This window comes from Oncorhynchus keta, unplaced genomic scaffold (assembly GCF_023373465.1).
Source record: "Oncorhynchus keta strain PuntledgeMale-10-30-2019 unplaced genomic scaffold, Oket_V2 Un_scaffold_1004_pilon_pilon, whole genome shotgun sequence".
In the NCBI taxonomy this organism is placed as follows: domain Eukaryota; kingdom Metazoa; phylum Chordata; class Actinopteri; order Salmoniformes; family Salmonidae; genus Oncorhynchus; species Oncorhynchus keta.
In genome coordinates, this window is record NW_026290753.1 from 155,117 (window position 1) to 170,076 (window position 14,960).

The following is a 14,960-nucleotide window of genomic DNA, read 5'->3' on the forward strand; positions in this document are numbered from 1 at the left end:
ATGCTGTAACTGAACTGAGTCACTAACTGGACCATGCTGTATCTGAACTGAGTCACTAACTGGACCATGCTGTAACTGAACTGAGTCACTAACTGGACCATGCTGTATCTGAACTGAGTCACTAACTGGACCATGCTGTATCTGAACTGAGTCACTAACTGGACCATGCTGTATCTGAACTGAGTCACTAACTGGACCATGCTGTATCTGAACTGAGTCACTAACTGGACCATGCTGTATCTGAACTGAGTCACTAACTGGACCATGCTGTATCTGAACTGAGTCACTAACTGGACCATGCTGTATCTGAACTGAGTCACTAACTGGACCATGCTGTAACTGACCTGAGTCACTAACTGGACCATGCTGTAACTGAACTGAGTCACTAACTGGACCATGCTGTAACTGAACTGAGTCACTAACTGGACCATGCTGTAACCGAACTGAGTCACTAACTGGACCATGCTGTAACCGAACTGAGTCACTAACTGGACCATGCTGTATCTGAACTGAGTCACTAACTGGACCATGCTGTAACTGAACTGAGTCACTAACTGGACCATGCTGTAACCGAACTGAGTCACTAACTGGACCATGCTGTAACTGAACTGAGTCACTAACTGGACCATGCTGTATCTGAACTGAGTCACTAACTGGACCATGCTGTAACTGAACTGAGTCACTAACTGGACCATGCTGTAACTGAACTGAGTCACTAACTGGACCATGCTGTAACTGAACTGAGTCACTAACTGGACCATGCTGTAACTGAACTGAGACACTAACTGGACCATGCTGTAACTGAACTGAGTCACTAACTGGACCATGCTGTAACTGAACTGAGTCAGTAACTGGACCATGCTGTAACTGAACTGAGTCAGTAACTGGACCATGCTGTATCTGAACTGAGTCACTAACTGGACCATGCTGTAACTGAACTGAGTCACTAACTGGACCATGCTGTAACTGAACTGAGTCACTAACTGGACCATGCTGTAACTGAACTGAGTCACTAACTGGACCATGCTGTAACTGAACTGAGTCACTAACTGGACCATGCTGTATCTGAACTGAGTCACTAACTGGACCATGCTGTATCTGAACTGAGTCACTAACTGGACCATGCTGTAACTGAACTGAGTCACTAACTGGACCATGCTGTATCTGAACTGAGACACTAACTAGACGATGCTGTAACTGAACTGAGTCACTAACTAGACGATGCTGTAACTGAACTGAGTCATTAACTAGACGATGCTGTAACTGAACTGAGTCACTAACTGGACCATGCTGTATCTGAACTGAGTCACTAACTAGACGATGCTGTAACTGAACTGAGACACTAACTAGACGATGCTGTAACTGAACTGAGTCACTAACTAGACGATGCTGTAACTGAACTGAGTCACTAACTGGACCATGCTGTATCTGAACTGAGTCACTAACTGGACCATGCTGTATCTGAACTGAGTCACTAACTGGACCATGCTGTATCTGAACTGAGTCACTAACTGGACCATGCTGTATCTGAACTGAGTCACTAACTGGACCATGCTGTATCTGAACTGAGTCACTAACTGGACCATGCTGTATCTGAACTGAGTCACTAACTGGACCATGCTGTATCTGAACTGAGTCACTAACTGGACCATGCTGTAACTGAACTGAGTCACTAACTGGACCATGCTGTAACTGAACTGAGTCACTAACTGGACCATGCTGTATCTGAACTGAGTCACTAACTAGACGATGCTGTAACTGAACTGAGACACTAACTAGACGATGCTGTAACTGAACTGAGACACTAACTGGACCATGCTGTATCTGAACTGAGTCACTAACTAGACGATGCTGTAACTGAACTGAGTCACTAACTGGACCATGCTGTATCTGAACTGAGTCACTAACTGGACCATGCTGTAACTGAACTGAGTCACTAACTGGACCATGCTGTAACTGAACTGAGTCACTAACTGGACCATGCTGTAACTGAACTGAGACACTAACTGGACCATGCTGTAACTGAACTGAGTCACTAACTGGACCATGCTGTAACTGAACTGAGTCAGTAACTGGACCATGCTGTAACTGAACTGAGACACTAACTGGACCATGCTGTAACTGAACTGAGTCACTAACTGGACCATGCTGTAACTGAACTGAGTCACTAACTGGACCATGCTGTAACTGAACTGAGACACTAACTGGACCATGCTGTAACTGAACTGAGTCACTAACTGGACCATGCTGTAACTGAACTGAGTCACTAACTGGACCATGCTGTAACTGAACTGAGTCAGTAACTGGACCATGCTGTAACTGAACTGAGTCACTAACTGGACCATGCTGTATCTGAACTGAGTCACTAACTGGACCATGCTGTAACTGAACTGAGTCACTAACTGGACCATGCTGTAACTGAACTGAGTCACTAACTGGACCATGCTGTAACTGAACTGAGTCACTAACTGGACCATGCTGTAACTGAACTGAGTCACTAACTGGACCATGCTGTATCTGAACTGAGTCACTAACTGGACCATGCTGTATCTGAACTGAGTCACTAACTGGACCATGCTGTAACTGAACTGAGTCACTAACTGGACCATGCTGTATCTGAACTGAGACACTAACTAGACGATGCTGTAACTGAACTGAGTCACTAACTAGACGATGCTGTAACTGAACTGAGTCATTAACTAGACGATGCTGTAACTGAACTGAGTCACTAACTGGACCATGCTGTATCTGAACTGAGTCACTAACTAGACAATGCTGTAACTGAACTGAGACACTAACTAGACATGCTGTAACTGAACTGAGTCACTAACTAGACGATGCTGTAACTGAACTGAGTCACTAACTGGACCATGCTGTATCTGAACTGAGTCACTAACTGGACCATGCTGTATCTGAACTGAGTCACTAACTGGACCATGCTGTATCTGAACTGAGTCACTAACTGGACCATGCTGTATCTGAACTGAGTCACTAACTGGACCATGCTGTATCTGAACTGAGTCACTAACTGGACCATGCTGTATCTGAACTGAGTCACTAACTGGACCATGCTGTATCTGAACTGAGTCACTAACTGGACCATGCTGTAACTGAACTGAGTCACTAACTGGACCATGCTGTATCTGAACTGAGTCACTAACTAGACGATGCTGTAACTGAACTGAGACACTAACTAGACGATGCTGTAACTGAACTGAGACACTAACTAGACGATGCTGTAACTGAACTGAGTCACTAACTGGACCATGCTGTATCTGAACTGAGTCACTAACTAGACGATGCTGTAACTGAACTGAGTCACTAACTGGACCATGCTGTATCTGAACTGAGTCACTAACTGGACCATGCTGTAACTGAACTGAGTCACTAACTGGACCATGCTGTAACTGAACTGAGTCACTAACTGGACCATGCTGTAACTGAACTGAGACACTAACTGGACCATGCTGTAACTGAACTGAGTCACTAACTGGACCATGCTGTAACTGAACTGAGTCAGTAACTGGACCATGCTGTAACTGAACTGAGACACTAACTGGACCATGCTGTAACTGAACTGAGTCACTAACTGGACCATGCTGTAACTGAACTGAGTCACTAACTGGACCATGCTGTAACTGAACTGAGACACTAACTGGACCATGCTGTAACTGAACTGAGTCACTAACTGGACCATGCTGTAACTGAACTGAGACACTAACTGGACCATGCTGTATCTGACCTGAGATAAAAACAAATATGCACCAGACTACAAGGATTAAGTTAATTTGAGATTAAAGTCCATTTTACACCCCATCACTTCACATAGCAAATATGTGTTTAAGTTTAATATATATATATAATATATTTAATATATGTATATATTTTTTGCGATTTAACTTTGACCTACTACAACCAGCGATTCACTTCCTCATCGTCGTTGTGTAGTACGGGAGCTCTGGGGAAAAAAAATACACAAAATACCTCCTTTTAGAAATGGAAACGTTCTCAGTATTGTGATGCAAGTTTTTAGATGTTGTACACATGAAAAAATGGAACCTTTAAAATAGAATGTGTGTGTGTGTGTGTGTGTGTGTGTGTGTGTGTGTGTGTGTGTGTGTGTGTGTGTGTGTGTGTGTGTGTGTGTGTGTGTGTGTGTGTGTGGTGTGTAGGGAGCAGGTACGTGTGAATGGTTTCGGTGTGTTTGTGTTCGTGGTGTATCCCGGAGCTTTCGTAGATCTCTTCACCACACACCTCAACCTCATCTCACCTGCCCAACAGCTACGCATCTTCTGTGCAGGTAAGATTCTCACACATTCAGACACACATCTCAACTAAGAGAGCGTGTGTACTATTAGGTCCTCTAACCAGAACATCGTCCGTTGTTTTCTGTTCATGTTGAATCAAATCTGTTCAACCACTTGGCAGGTGATCACTAAGATACCACTCTCTAACGGTGAACATGTTTTAACTAACCATCTTCAAAACTCGCCTCTCTCTGTCTCTCTCTCTGTCTCTCTCTCTCTCTCTCTCTCTCTCTCTCTCTCTCTCTCTCTCTCTCTCTCTCTCTCTCTCTCTCTCTCTCTCTCTCTCTCTCTCTCTCTCTCTCTCTCTCTCTCTGTCTCTCTCTCTCTCTCTCTCTCTCTCTCTCTGTGTCTCTGTCTCTCTCTCTGTGTCTCTGTCTCTCTCTCTAGGGGTGTGGCATAACTTTGTGCTGTGTGTAGCAGCATTGTGTTTCCTCTTCCTGTTGCCTGTCTTCCTGTTTCCTGTTTACTACACTGGGGCTGGAGCCCTCGTCACCGAGGTGGTGCAGGTTAGTGTGGGACAGTAGTGTGAAGAGCTGAATTGATACGATAATGATGAATAGAACGCTAAGTTTCTAACATGAATGTGCACCACCGTTTTTATTTTCCTTTGAACTACTACGACTGAAGCCATCATTTGTCCCATTAACAATCCCCCAGATTAACAAACGTATTTCATTTCAAACTTGACATTTCTCTAGTATAGGCTACTTATAATGAAGGATATCAGCTAAATTCCCGTGTCGATCATTTGTTTATTGTCCCAGCTCTAGTGTGTTTGTGTGAACACACTGGTTTATCCCTCTTGTAAGGTAACGATCTAGTGTTTGTTAACTGTGTGTGTGTGTGTGTGTGTGTGTGTGTGTGTGTGTGTGTGTGTGTGTGTGTGTGTGTGTGTGTGTGTGTGTGTGTGTGTGTGTGTGTGTGTGTGTGTGTGTGTGTGTGTGTGTGTGTGTGTGTGTGTGTGTGTGTGTGTCAGGGCTCTCCTGCAGACGGTCCTAGAGGTCTGTCAATAGGTGACATGGTGACCGGGCTGGAGGATTGTGATGTCAGAACAGTAGAGGACTGGAACTCCTGTCTCACAATCCACACTCACACACCTCAGACTGGATACTGTGTCCCAACACACACCCTGCAACCCAGCTGGGCCCATGGTCGAGGTACACACACACCAATGTTACTAATGCTTCACTCTCTCCTCTCGCTCTCTCCTCTTCCTCTCTTTGTCTCTGTCCCCTCCCTCTCTCCCTGTAGTTTACAGGAGATTGGATACTTCTATAGAATGCTGCAGTAACAACAGTCTGATCTCTCCCTGTAGTTTACAGGAGGTTGGATACTTCTATAGAATGCTGCAGTAACAACAGTCTGATCTCTCCCTGTAGTTTACAGGAGATTGGATACTTCTATAGAATGCTGCAGTAACAACAGTCTGATCTCTCCCTGTAGTTTACAGGAGATTGGATACTTCTATAGAATGCTGCAGTAACAACAGTCTGATCTCTCCCTGTAGTTTACAGGAGATTGGATACTTCTATAGAATGCTGCAGTAACAACAGTCTGATCTCTCCCTGTAGTTTACAGGAGGTTGGATACTTCTATAGAATGCTGCAGTAACAACAGTCTGATCTCTCCCTGTAGTTTACAGGAGATTGGATACTTCTATAGAATGCTGCAGTAACAACAGTCTGATCTCTCCTGTAGTTTACAGGAGGTTGGATACTTCTATAGAATGCTGCAGTAACAACAGTCTGATCTCTCCTGTAGTTTACAGGAGGTTGGATACTTCTATAGAATGCTGCAGTAACAACAGTCTGATCTCTCCCTGTAGTTTACAGGAGGTTGGATACTTCTATAGAATGCTGCAGTAACAACAGTCTGATCTCTCCCTGTAGTTTACAGGAGGTTGGATACTTCTATAGAATGCTGCAGTAACAACAGTCTGATCTCTCCCTGTAGTTTACAGGAGGTTGGATACTTCTATAGAATGCTGCAGTAACAACAGTCTGATCTCTCCCTGTAGTTTACAGGAGGTTGGATACTTCTATAGAATGCTGCAGTAACAACAGTCTGATCTCTCCCTGTAGTTTACAGGAGGTTGGATACTTCTATAGAATGCTGCAGTAACAACAGTCTGATCTCTCCCTGTAGTTTACAGGAGATTGGATACTTCTATAGAATGCTGCAGTAACAACAGTCTGATCTCTCCCTGTAGTTTACAGGAGATTGGATACTTCTATAGAATGCTGCAGTAACAACAGTCTGATCTCTCCCTGTAGTTTACAGGAGATTGGATACTTCTATAGAATGCTGCAGTAACAACAGTCTGATCTCTCCCTGTAGTTTACAGGAGGTTGGATACTTCTATAGAATGCTGCAGTAACAACAGTCTGATCTCTCCCTGTAGTTTACAGGAGATTGGATACTTCTATAGAATGCTGCAGTAACAACAGTCTGATCTCTCCCTGTAGTTTACAGGAGGTTGGATACTTCTATAGAATGCTGCAGTAACAACAGTCTGATCTCTCCCTGTAGTTTACAGGAGGTTGGATACTTCTATAGAATGCTGCAGTAACAACAGTCTGATCTCTCCCTGTAGTTTACAGGAGGTTGGATACTTCTATAGAATGCTGCAGTAACAACAGTCTGATCTCTCCCTGTAGTTTACAGGAGGTTGGATACTTCTATAGAATGCTGCAGTAACAACAGTCTGATCTCTCCCTGTAGTTTACAGGAGGTTGGATACTTCTATAGAATGCTGCAGTAACAACAGTCTGATCTCTCCCTGTAGTTTACAGGAGGTTGGATACTTCTATAGAATGCTGCAGTAACAACAGTCTGATCTCTCCCTGTAGTTTACAGGAGTTTGGATACTTCTATAGAATGCTGCAGTAACAACCGTCTGACTGATCTCTCCCTGTAGTTTACAGGAGATTGGATACTTCTATAGAATGCTGCAGCAACAACAGTCTGACTGATCTTTGCTTCTCCTACACCAAACTACAGGAGAAGGAGGTGAGCCACACAAACAGACACACACAGGGCTGACCCCATTTAGTTGACTCGTCGATTGTTTGGTTGATAGCCTGTTTCTCGAGCGGTCGCAAATATATGTGACACCAGTTTGAGCCGTTCCCCTCTCAGTAGACAAATCCTTTGAGGAGACTGCAGGTATGGTACAGTCCAATAGGAACGGGATTAAGACTCAGAAGGCGGGGCTCCAGAATGCACGTTCTCCCGCCAATTCGTGCTCATTCATTATTTCATAACTTCATTGTGTGAATTGTTTACCTTTTGATTGGTAGTCTATCAATTCTCCATTACATACACTGAGTGTACAAAACATTATGAAACACTGCTTTTTCCATGACAGACTGACCAGGTGAAATCTATGATCCCTTATTGATGTCACTTGTTAAATCCATTTCAATCAGTGGAGATGAACGGGAGGAGGCAGGTTAAATAAGGATTTTTAAGCTTAGAGATAATTGAGACATGGATTGTGTATGTGTGTCATTCAGAGGATGAATGGGCAAGACTAAATATTGAAGTGCCTTAGAATGCTGCGGTAACCCCTACAGAGGGGTTAAAGTCCCGTCCCTGCTACGGTTTTCTGTCATTAGGATTCTGGAGAGGTCGTTTTTGTAGATCCGCAATGAAATCCAAATCCATTCCTTGCTGCTAAAGTTGCCGTTGTGCCCTTGGGCAGAATATAATAATATCATTCCCTTCTCCCGGCTGTTACAGGTTTTGGTTTTTCCATTTATGTTTTGAGGTTTGACCTTTAGCACACCGATTGTTGTCACCTCATTAGTCAGTAAATGTGCTGGCTTGTCCATCTCTTTAGTCAGTAGGTGTTTCACCTGTGCTACCACAGGTTTCTATTGGCTGGCCCAGTGCTCCAGTTTCCTTGAGAGAGGTGGAGGGTCAACATCTTTAGTTGGCTCCTATTTGATTTCTAGAAAAACAATCCTATATCTGATCTTCCCTGTTTTTTGTTTTGCTCCACCTTCTTGGTTTGCTTCCTGTCTTTAAGTTGGTTTGGGTTATTCTTTTGTTTGTCTCGTAGTGGGCAAATTTAGTGGGCTCATGGTGGGTGTCTTAAGTTCCAGTTGTTGCTACTAGTCAACTGTATGAGTGTCTTTCAGAACCCCTCCTAGAACCCCTCCTAGAACCCCACCTAGAACCCCACCTAGAACCCCTCCTTGAACCCCACCTAGAACCCCACCGAGAACCCCTCCTTGAACCCCTCCTAGAACCCCACCTAGAACCCCTCCTAGAACCCCTCCTAGAACCCCTCCTTGAACCCCTCCTTGAACCCCTCCTTGAACCCCACCTAGAACCCCTCCTAGAACCCCTCCTAGAACCCTTTCTAGAACCCCTCCTAGAACCCCTCCTAGAACCCCTCCTAGAACCCCACCTAGAACCCCCCCCCTAGAACCCCACCTAGAACCCCTCCTAGAACCCCTCCTAGAACCCCACCTAGAACCCCTCCTAGAGGGAGGATACCCAATAGAGGGAGGATACCCCATAGAGGGAGGATGATGGAAAGGGTCCTATGGGTGGTAGAGTATACCCCATAGAGGGAGGAGGATGGAAAGGGTCCTATGGGTGGTAGAGTATACCCCATAGAGGGAGGATGATGGAAAGGGTCCTATGGGTGGTAGAGTATACCCCATAGAGGGAGGAGGATGGAAAGGGTCCTATGGGTGGTAGAGTATACCCCATAGAGGGAGGATGATGGAAAGGGTCCTATGGGTGGTAGAGTATACCCCATAGAGGGAGGATGATGGAAAGGGTCCTATGGGTGGTAGAGTATACCCCATAGAGGGAGGATGATGGAAAGGGTCCTATGGGTGGTAGAGTATACCCCATAGAGGGAGGAGGATGGAAAGGGTCCTATGGGTGGTAGAGTATACCCCATAGAGGGAGGATGATGGAAAGGGTCCTATGGGTGGTAGAGTATACCCCATAGAGGGAGGATGATGGAAAGGGTCCTATGGGTGGTAGAGTATACCCCATAGAGGGAGGATGATGAAAAGGGTCCTATGGGTGGTAGAGTATACCCCATAGAGGGAGGATGATGGAAAGGGTCCTATGGGTGGTAGAGTATACCCCATAGAGGGAGGATGATGGAAAGGGTCCTATGGGTGGTAGAGTATACCCCATAGAGGGAGGATGATGGAAAGGGTCCTATGGGTGGTAGAGTATACCCCATAGAGGGAGGATGATGGAAAGGGTCCTATGGGTGGTAGAGTATACCCCATAGAGGGAGGATGATGAAAAGAGTCCTATGGGTGGTAGAGTATACCCCATAGAGGGAGGATGATGGAAAGGGTCCTATGGGTGGTAGAGTATACCCCATAGAGGGAGGATGATGGAAAGGGTCCTATGGGTGGTAGAGTATACCCCATAGAGGGAGGATGATGGAAAGGGTCCTATGGGTGGTAGAGTATACCCCATAGAGGGAGGATGATGGAAAGGGTCCTATGGGTGGTAGAGTATACCCCATAGAGGGAGGATGATGGAAAGGGTCCTATGGGTGGTAGAGTATACCCCATAGAGGGAGGATGATGGAAAGGGTCCTATGGGTGGTAGAGTATACCCCATAGAGGGAGGATGATGAAAAGAGTCCTATGGGTGGTAGAGTATACCCCATAGAGGGAGGATGATGGAAAGGGTCCTATGGGTGGTAGAGTATACCCCATAGAGGGAGGAGGATGGAAAGGGTCCTATGGGTGGTAGAGTATACCCCATAGAGGGAGGATGATGGAAAGGGTCCTATGGGTGGTAGAGTATACCCCATAGAGGGAGGATGATGGAAAGGGTCCTATGGGTGGTAGAGTATACCCCATAGAGGGAGGATGATGGAAAGGGTCCTATGGGTGGTAGAGTATACCCCATAGAGGGAGGATGATGGAAAGGGTCCTATGGGTGGTAGAGTATACCTCATAGAGGGAGGATGATGGAAAGGGTCCTATGGGTGGTAGAGTATACCCCATAGAGGGAGGAGGATGGAAAGGGTCCTATGGGTGGTAGAGTATACCTCATCGGAACCGTTCCGTATTTTATGTAACGGGTGGCATCCATAAGTCTACATATTCCTGTTACATTGCACAACCTTCAATGTTATGTCATAATTATGTAAAATTCTGGCAAATTAGTTCGTAAAGAGCCAGTTGGCCCAAACTGCTGCATATACCCTGACTGCGTGCAATGAATGCAAGAGAAGTGACACAATTTTCCTAGTTAATATTGCCTGCTAACATGAATTTCTTTTAACTAAATATGCAGGTTTAAAAAATATATACTTCTTCTGATTTTAAGAAAGGCATTGGATGTTTATGGTTAGGTACATTCGTGCAACGATTGTGCTTTTTTCACGGACGCTCCTTTGTTAAATCATCACCCGTTTGGCGAAGTTGAAGTAGGCTGTGATTCGATGATAAAATAACAGGCACCGCATTGATTATATGCAACGCAGGACAAGCTAGTTAACCTAGTAATTTCATCAACTATGTGTAGTTAACTAGTGAATATGTATTGTTTTTTATAAGAAAAGTTTAATGCTAGCTGGCAACTTACCTTGGCTCCTTGCTGCACTCGCGTATCAGGTGGTCAGCCTGCCTCCTTGCTGCACTCGCGTATCAGGTGGTCAGCCTGCCACGCAGCTTGGCTCCTTGCTGCACTCGCGTATCAGGTGGTCAGCCTGCCATGCAGCTTGGCTCCTTGCTGCACTCGCGTATCAGGCGTATCAGGTGTATCAGGTGGTCAGCCTGCCACGCAGCTTGGCTCCTTGCTGCACTCGCGTATCAGGCGTATCAGGTGGTCAGCCTGCCATGGAGCTTGGCTCCTTGCTGCACTCGCGTATCAGGCGTATCAGGTGGTCAGCCTGCCATGCAGCTTGGCTCCTTGCTGCACTCGCGTATCAGGCGTATCAGGTGGTCAGCCTGCACGCAGCTTGGCTCCTTGCTGCACTCGCGTATCAGGTGGTCAGCCTGCCATGCAGCTTGGCTCCTTGCTGCACTCGCGTATCAGGTGGTCAGCCTGCTACGCAGCTTGGCTCCTTGCTGCACTCGCGTATCAGGCGTATCAGGTGGTCAGCCTGCCATGCAGCTTGGCTCCTTGCTGCACTCGCGTATCAGGCGTATCAGGTGGTCAGCCTGCCATGCAGCTTGGCTCCTTGCTGCACTCGCGTATCAGGCGTATCAGGTGGTCAGCCTGCCACGCAGCTTGGCTCCTTGCTGCACTCGCGTATCAGGTGGTCAGCCTGCCACGCAGCTTGGCTCCTTGCTGCACTCGCGTATCAGGCGTATCAGGTGGTCAGCCTGCCATGCAGCTTGGCTCCTTGCTGCACTCGCGTATCAGGTGGTCAGCCTGCTACGCAGCTTGGCTCCTTGCTGCACTCGCGTATCAGGCGTATCAGGTGGTCAGCCTGCCATGCAGCTTGGCTCCTTGCTGCACTCGCGTATCAGGCATATCAGGTGGTCAGCCTGCCATGCAGCTTGGCTCCTTGCTGCACTCGCGTATCAGGTGGTCAGCCTGCCACGCAGCTTGGCTCCTTGCTGCACTCGCGTATCAGGCGTATCAGGTGGTCAGCCTGCCACGCAGCTTGGCTCCTTGCTGCACTCGCGTATCAGGCGTATCAGGTGGTCAGCCTGCCATGCAGCTTGGCTCCTTGCTGCACTCGCGTATCAGGTGGTCAGCCTGCCACGCAGCTTGGCTCCTTGCTGCACTCGCGTATCAGGCGTATCAGGTGGTCAGCCTGCCACGCAGCTTGGCTCCTTGCTGCACTCGCGTATCAGGCGTATCAGGTGGTCAGCCTGCCATGCAGCTTGGCTCCTTGCTGCACTCGCGTATCAGGTGGTCAGCCTGCCACGCAGCTTGGCTCCTTGCTGCACTCGCGTATCAGGCGTATCAGGTGGTCAGCCTGCCACGCAGCTTGGCTCCTTGCTGCACTCGCGTATCAGGCGTATCAGGTGGTCAGCCTGCCACGCAGCTTGGCTCCTTGCTGCACTCGCGTATCAGGCGTATCAGGTGGTCAGCCTGCCACGCAGCTTGGCTCCTTGCTGCACTCGCGTATCAGGCGTATCAGGTGGTCAGCCTGCCACGCAGCTTGGCTCCTTGCTGCACTCGCGTATCAGGCGTATCAGGTGGTCAGCCTGCCACGCAGCTTGGCTCCTTGCTGCACTCGCGTATCAGGCGTATCAGGTGGTCAGCCTGCCACGCAGCTTGGCTCCTTGCTGCACTCGCGTATCAGGCGTATCAGGTGGTCAGCCTGCCACGCAGCTTGGCTCCTTTCTGCACTCGCGTATCAGGCGTATCAGGTGGTCAGCCTGCCACGCAGCTTGGCTCCTTGCTGCACTCGCGTATCAGGTGGTCAGCCTGCCACGCAGCTTGGCTCCTTGCTGCACTCGCGTATCAGGCGTATCAGGTGGTAGCCTGCCACGCAGCTTGGCTCCTTGCTGCACTCGCGTATCAGGCGTATCAGGTGGTAGCCTGCCACGCAGCTTGGCTCCTTGCTGCAGTCGCGTATCAGGCGTATCAGGTGGTAGCCTGCCACGCAGCTTGGCTCCTTGCTGCACTCGCGTATCAGGCGTATCAGGTGGTCAGCCTGCCACGCAGCTTGGCTCCTTGCTGCAGTCGCGTATCAGGCGTATCAGGTGGTCAGCCTGCCACGCAGCTTGGCTCCTTGCTGCACTCGCGTATCAGGCGTATCAGGTGGTCAGCCTGCCACGCAGCTTGGCTCCTTGCTGCAGTCGCGTATCAGGCGTATCAGGTGGTCAGCCTGCCACGCAGCTTGGCTCCTTGCTGCAGTCGCGTATCAGGCGTATCAGGTGGTCAGCCTGCCACGCAGCTTGGCTCCTTGCTGCAGTCGCGTATCAGGCGTATCAGGTGGTCAGCCTGCCACGCAGCTTGGCTCCTTGCTGCACTCGCGTATCAGGCGTATCAGGTGGTCAGCCTGCCACGCAGCTTGGCTCCTTGCTGCACTCGCGTATCAGGCGTATCAGGTGGTCAGCCTGCCACGCAGCTTGGCTCCTTGCTGCACTCGCGTATCAGGTGGTCAGCCTGCCACGCAGCTTGGCTCCTTGCTGCACTCGCGTATCAGGCGTATCAGGTGGTAGCCTGCCACGCAGCTTGGCTCCTTGCTGCACTCGCGTATCAGGCGTATCAGGCGTATCAGGTGGTAGCCTGCCACGCAGCTTGGCTCATTGCTGCACTCGCGTATCAGGCGTATCAGGTGGTCAGCCTGCCACGCAGCTTGGCTCCTTGCTGCAGTCGCGTATCAGGCGTATCAGGTGGTCAGCCTGCCACGCAGCTTGGCTCCTTGCTGCACTCGCGTATCAGGCGTATCAGGTGGTCAGCCTGCCACGCAGCTTGGCTCCTTGCTGCAGTCGCGTATCAGGCGTATCAGGTGGTCAGCCTGCCACGCAGCTTGGCTCCTTGCTGCACTCGCGTATCAGGCGTATCAGGTGGTCAGCCTGCCACGCAGCTTGGCTCCTTGCTGCAGTCGCGTATCAGGCGTATCAGGTGGTCAGCCTGCCACGCAGCTTGGCTCCTTGCTGCAGTCGCGTATCAGGCGTATCAGGTGGTCAGCCTGCCACGCAGCTTGGCTCCTTGCTGCAGTCGCGTATCAGGCGTATCAGGTGGTCAGCCTGCCACGCAGCTTGGCTCCTTGCTGCACTCGCGTATCAGGCGTATCAGGTGGTCAGCCTGCCACGCAGCTTGGCTCCTTGCTGCACTCGCGTATCAGGCGTATCAGGTGGTCAGCCTGCCACGCAGCTTGGCTCCTTGCTGCAGTCGCGTATCAGGCGTATCAGGCGTATCAGGTGGTCAGCCTGCCACGCAGCTTCCTTCTGGAATGCAATATAATCATCCATAAATGGTGTCGAAAAATTACCGGTTGTTATGAAAACTTGAAATGGTCCCTTATTAATCGGCCGACTTCTACTAACGTGTTCCCAGCATGTGCCGTTACACGCACTATGTCTAAGAAAGTCACCAGAAGCAAGTCAAGTGTTGAGGATGTCAGCGATCCCACCATGGTCGATCTGTCTGAGACGTTTATGGGTGATCCTGATTTCAGTAAACCTCCTGAGTTGACCTCTCCTTTGCAAACCCCAAAGGTGAGTGAGTTTGTAGATCCGCTGAAGGAAGAGAGGCTCCCTACAGCTGACACTTAAATGTCTAGTAAATATGTTTCCCTCTCCCCTTTTTCTGCTAAGATATGGCCAGAGAAGGAGTTTGATAAAGTTTGTGGGGGGATTCTTTGACAGATGGTGTTCTAATGAGGAAATGGCGTTCTAGCGACACTTCTGGGCAGGACGATTGTTCCAGTGTATCTCAAATTGTCATTCCAATTGCACTTCAACAAGAGATATAGGTTGGCTCATGATGGTAGTATGGCAGGCCATCTTGGGCTCAACAAGATGTATGACCATATCTTGCTTAACTTCTTCTGGTCTGATCTGAAACAGGATGTTGTGACTAACCGAACTGGGCTGTACTGGTTGCACCTTTGCAGCCTATTCCTGCTTTTGACTAACATTTCAGCAGGGTTCTGGTGAACTTTGTTCGTCCTCGGTGCCTTCGCAGAAGGCCTGGATTCCCTAGTAGATTGGGCACCTCTTGAAGGGCAAAAGGCCTTGCCCCTAAAAT

General features: G+C 48.6%; 1 protein-coding gene across 3 annotated transcripts in view; it reads left to right on the plus strand.

The window, feature by feature from the left end:
* mbtps2 (membrane-bound transcription factor peptidase, site 2) overlaps nt 1–14,960 on the plus strand; it is a 45,727-nt gene that overhangs the window by 14,756 nt on the left and 16,011 nt on the right. For all 3 annotated transcript variants that reach the window (XM_052513349.1, XM_052513351.1, XM_052513350.1), the window contains 4 exons: nt 4,173–4,300; nt 4,695–4,813; nt 5,284–5,464; nt 7,225–7,316. In XM_052513349.1, the coding sequence (XP_052369309.1) occupies nt 4,173–4,300; nt 4,695–4,813; nt 5,284–5,464; nt 7,225–7,316 (520 nt within the window). The remainder of the gene's footprint in view (nt 1–4,172; nt 4,301–4,694; nt 4,814–5,283; nt 5,465–7,224; nt 7,317–14,960) is intronic.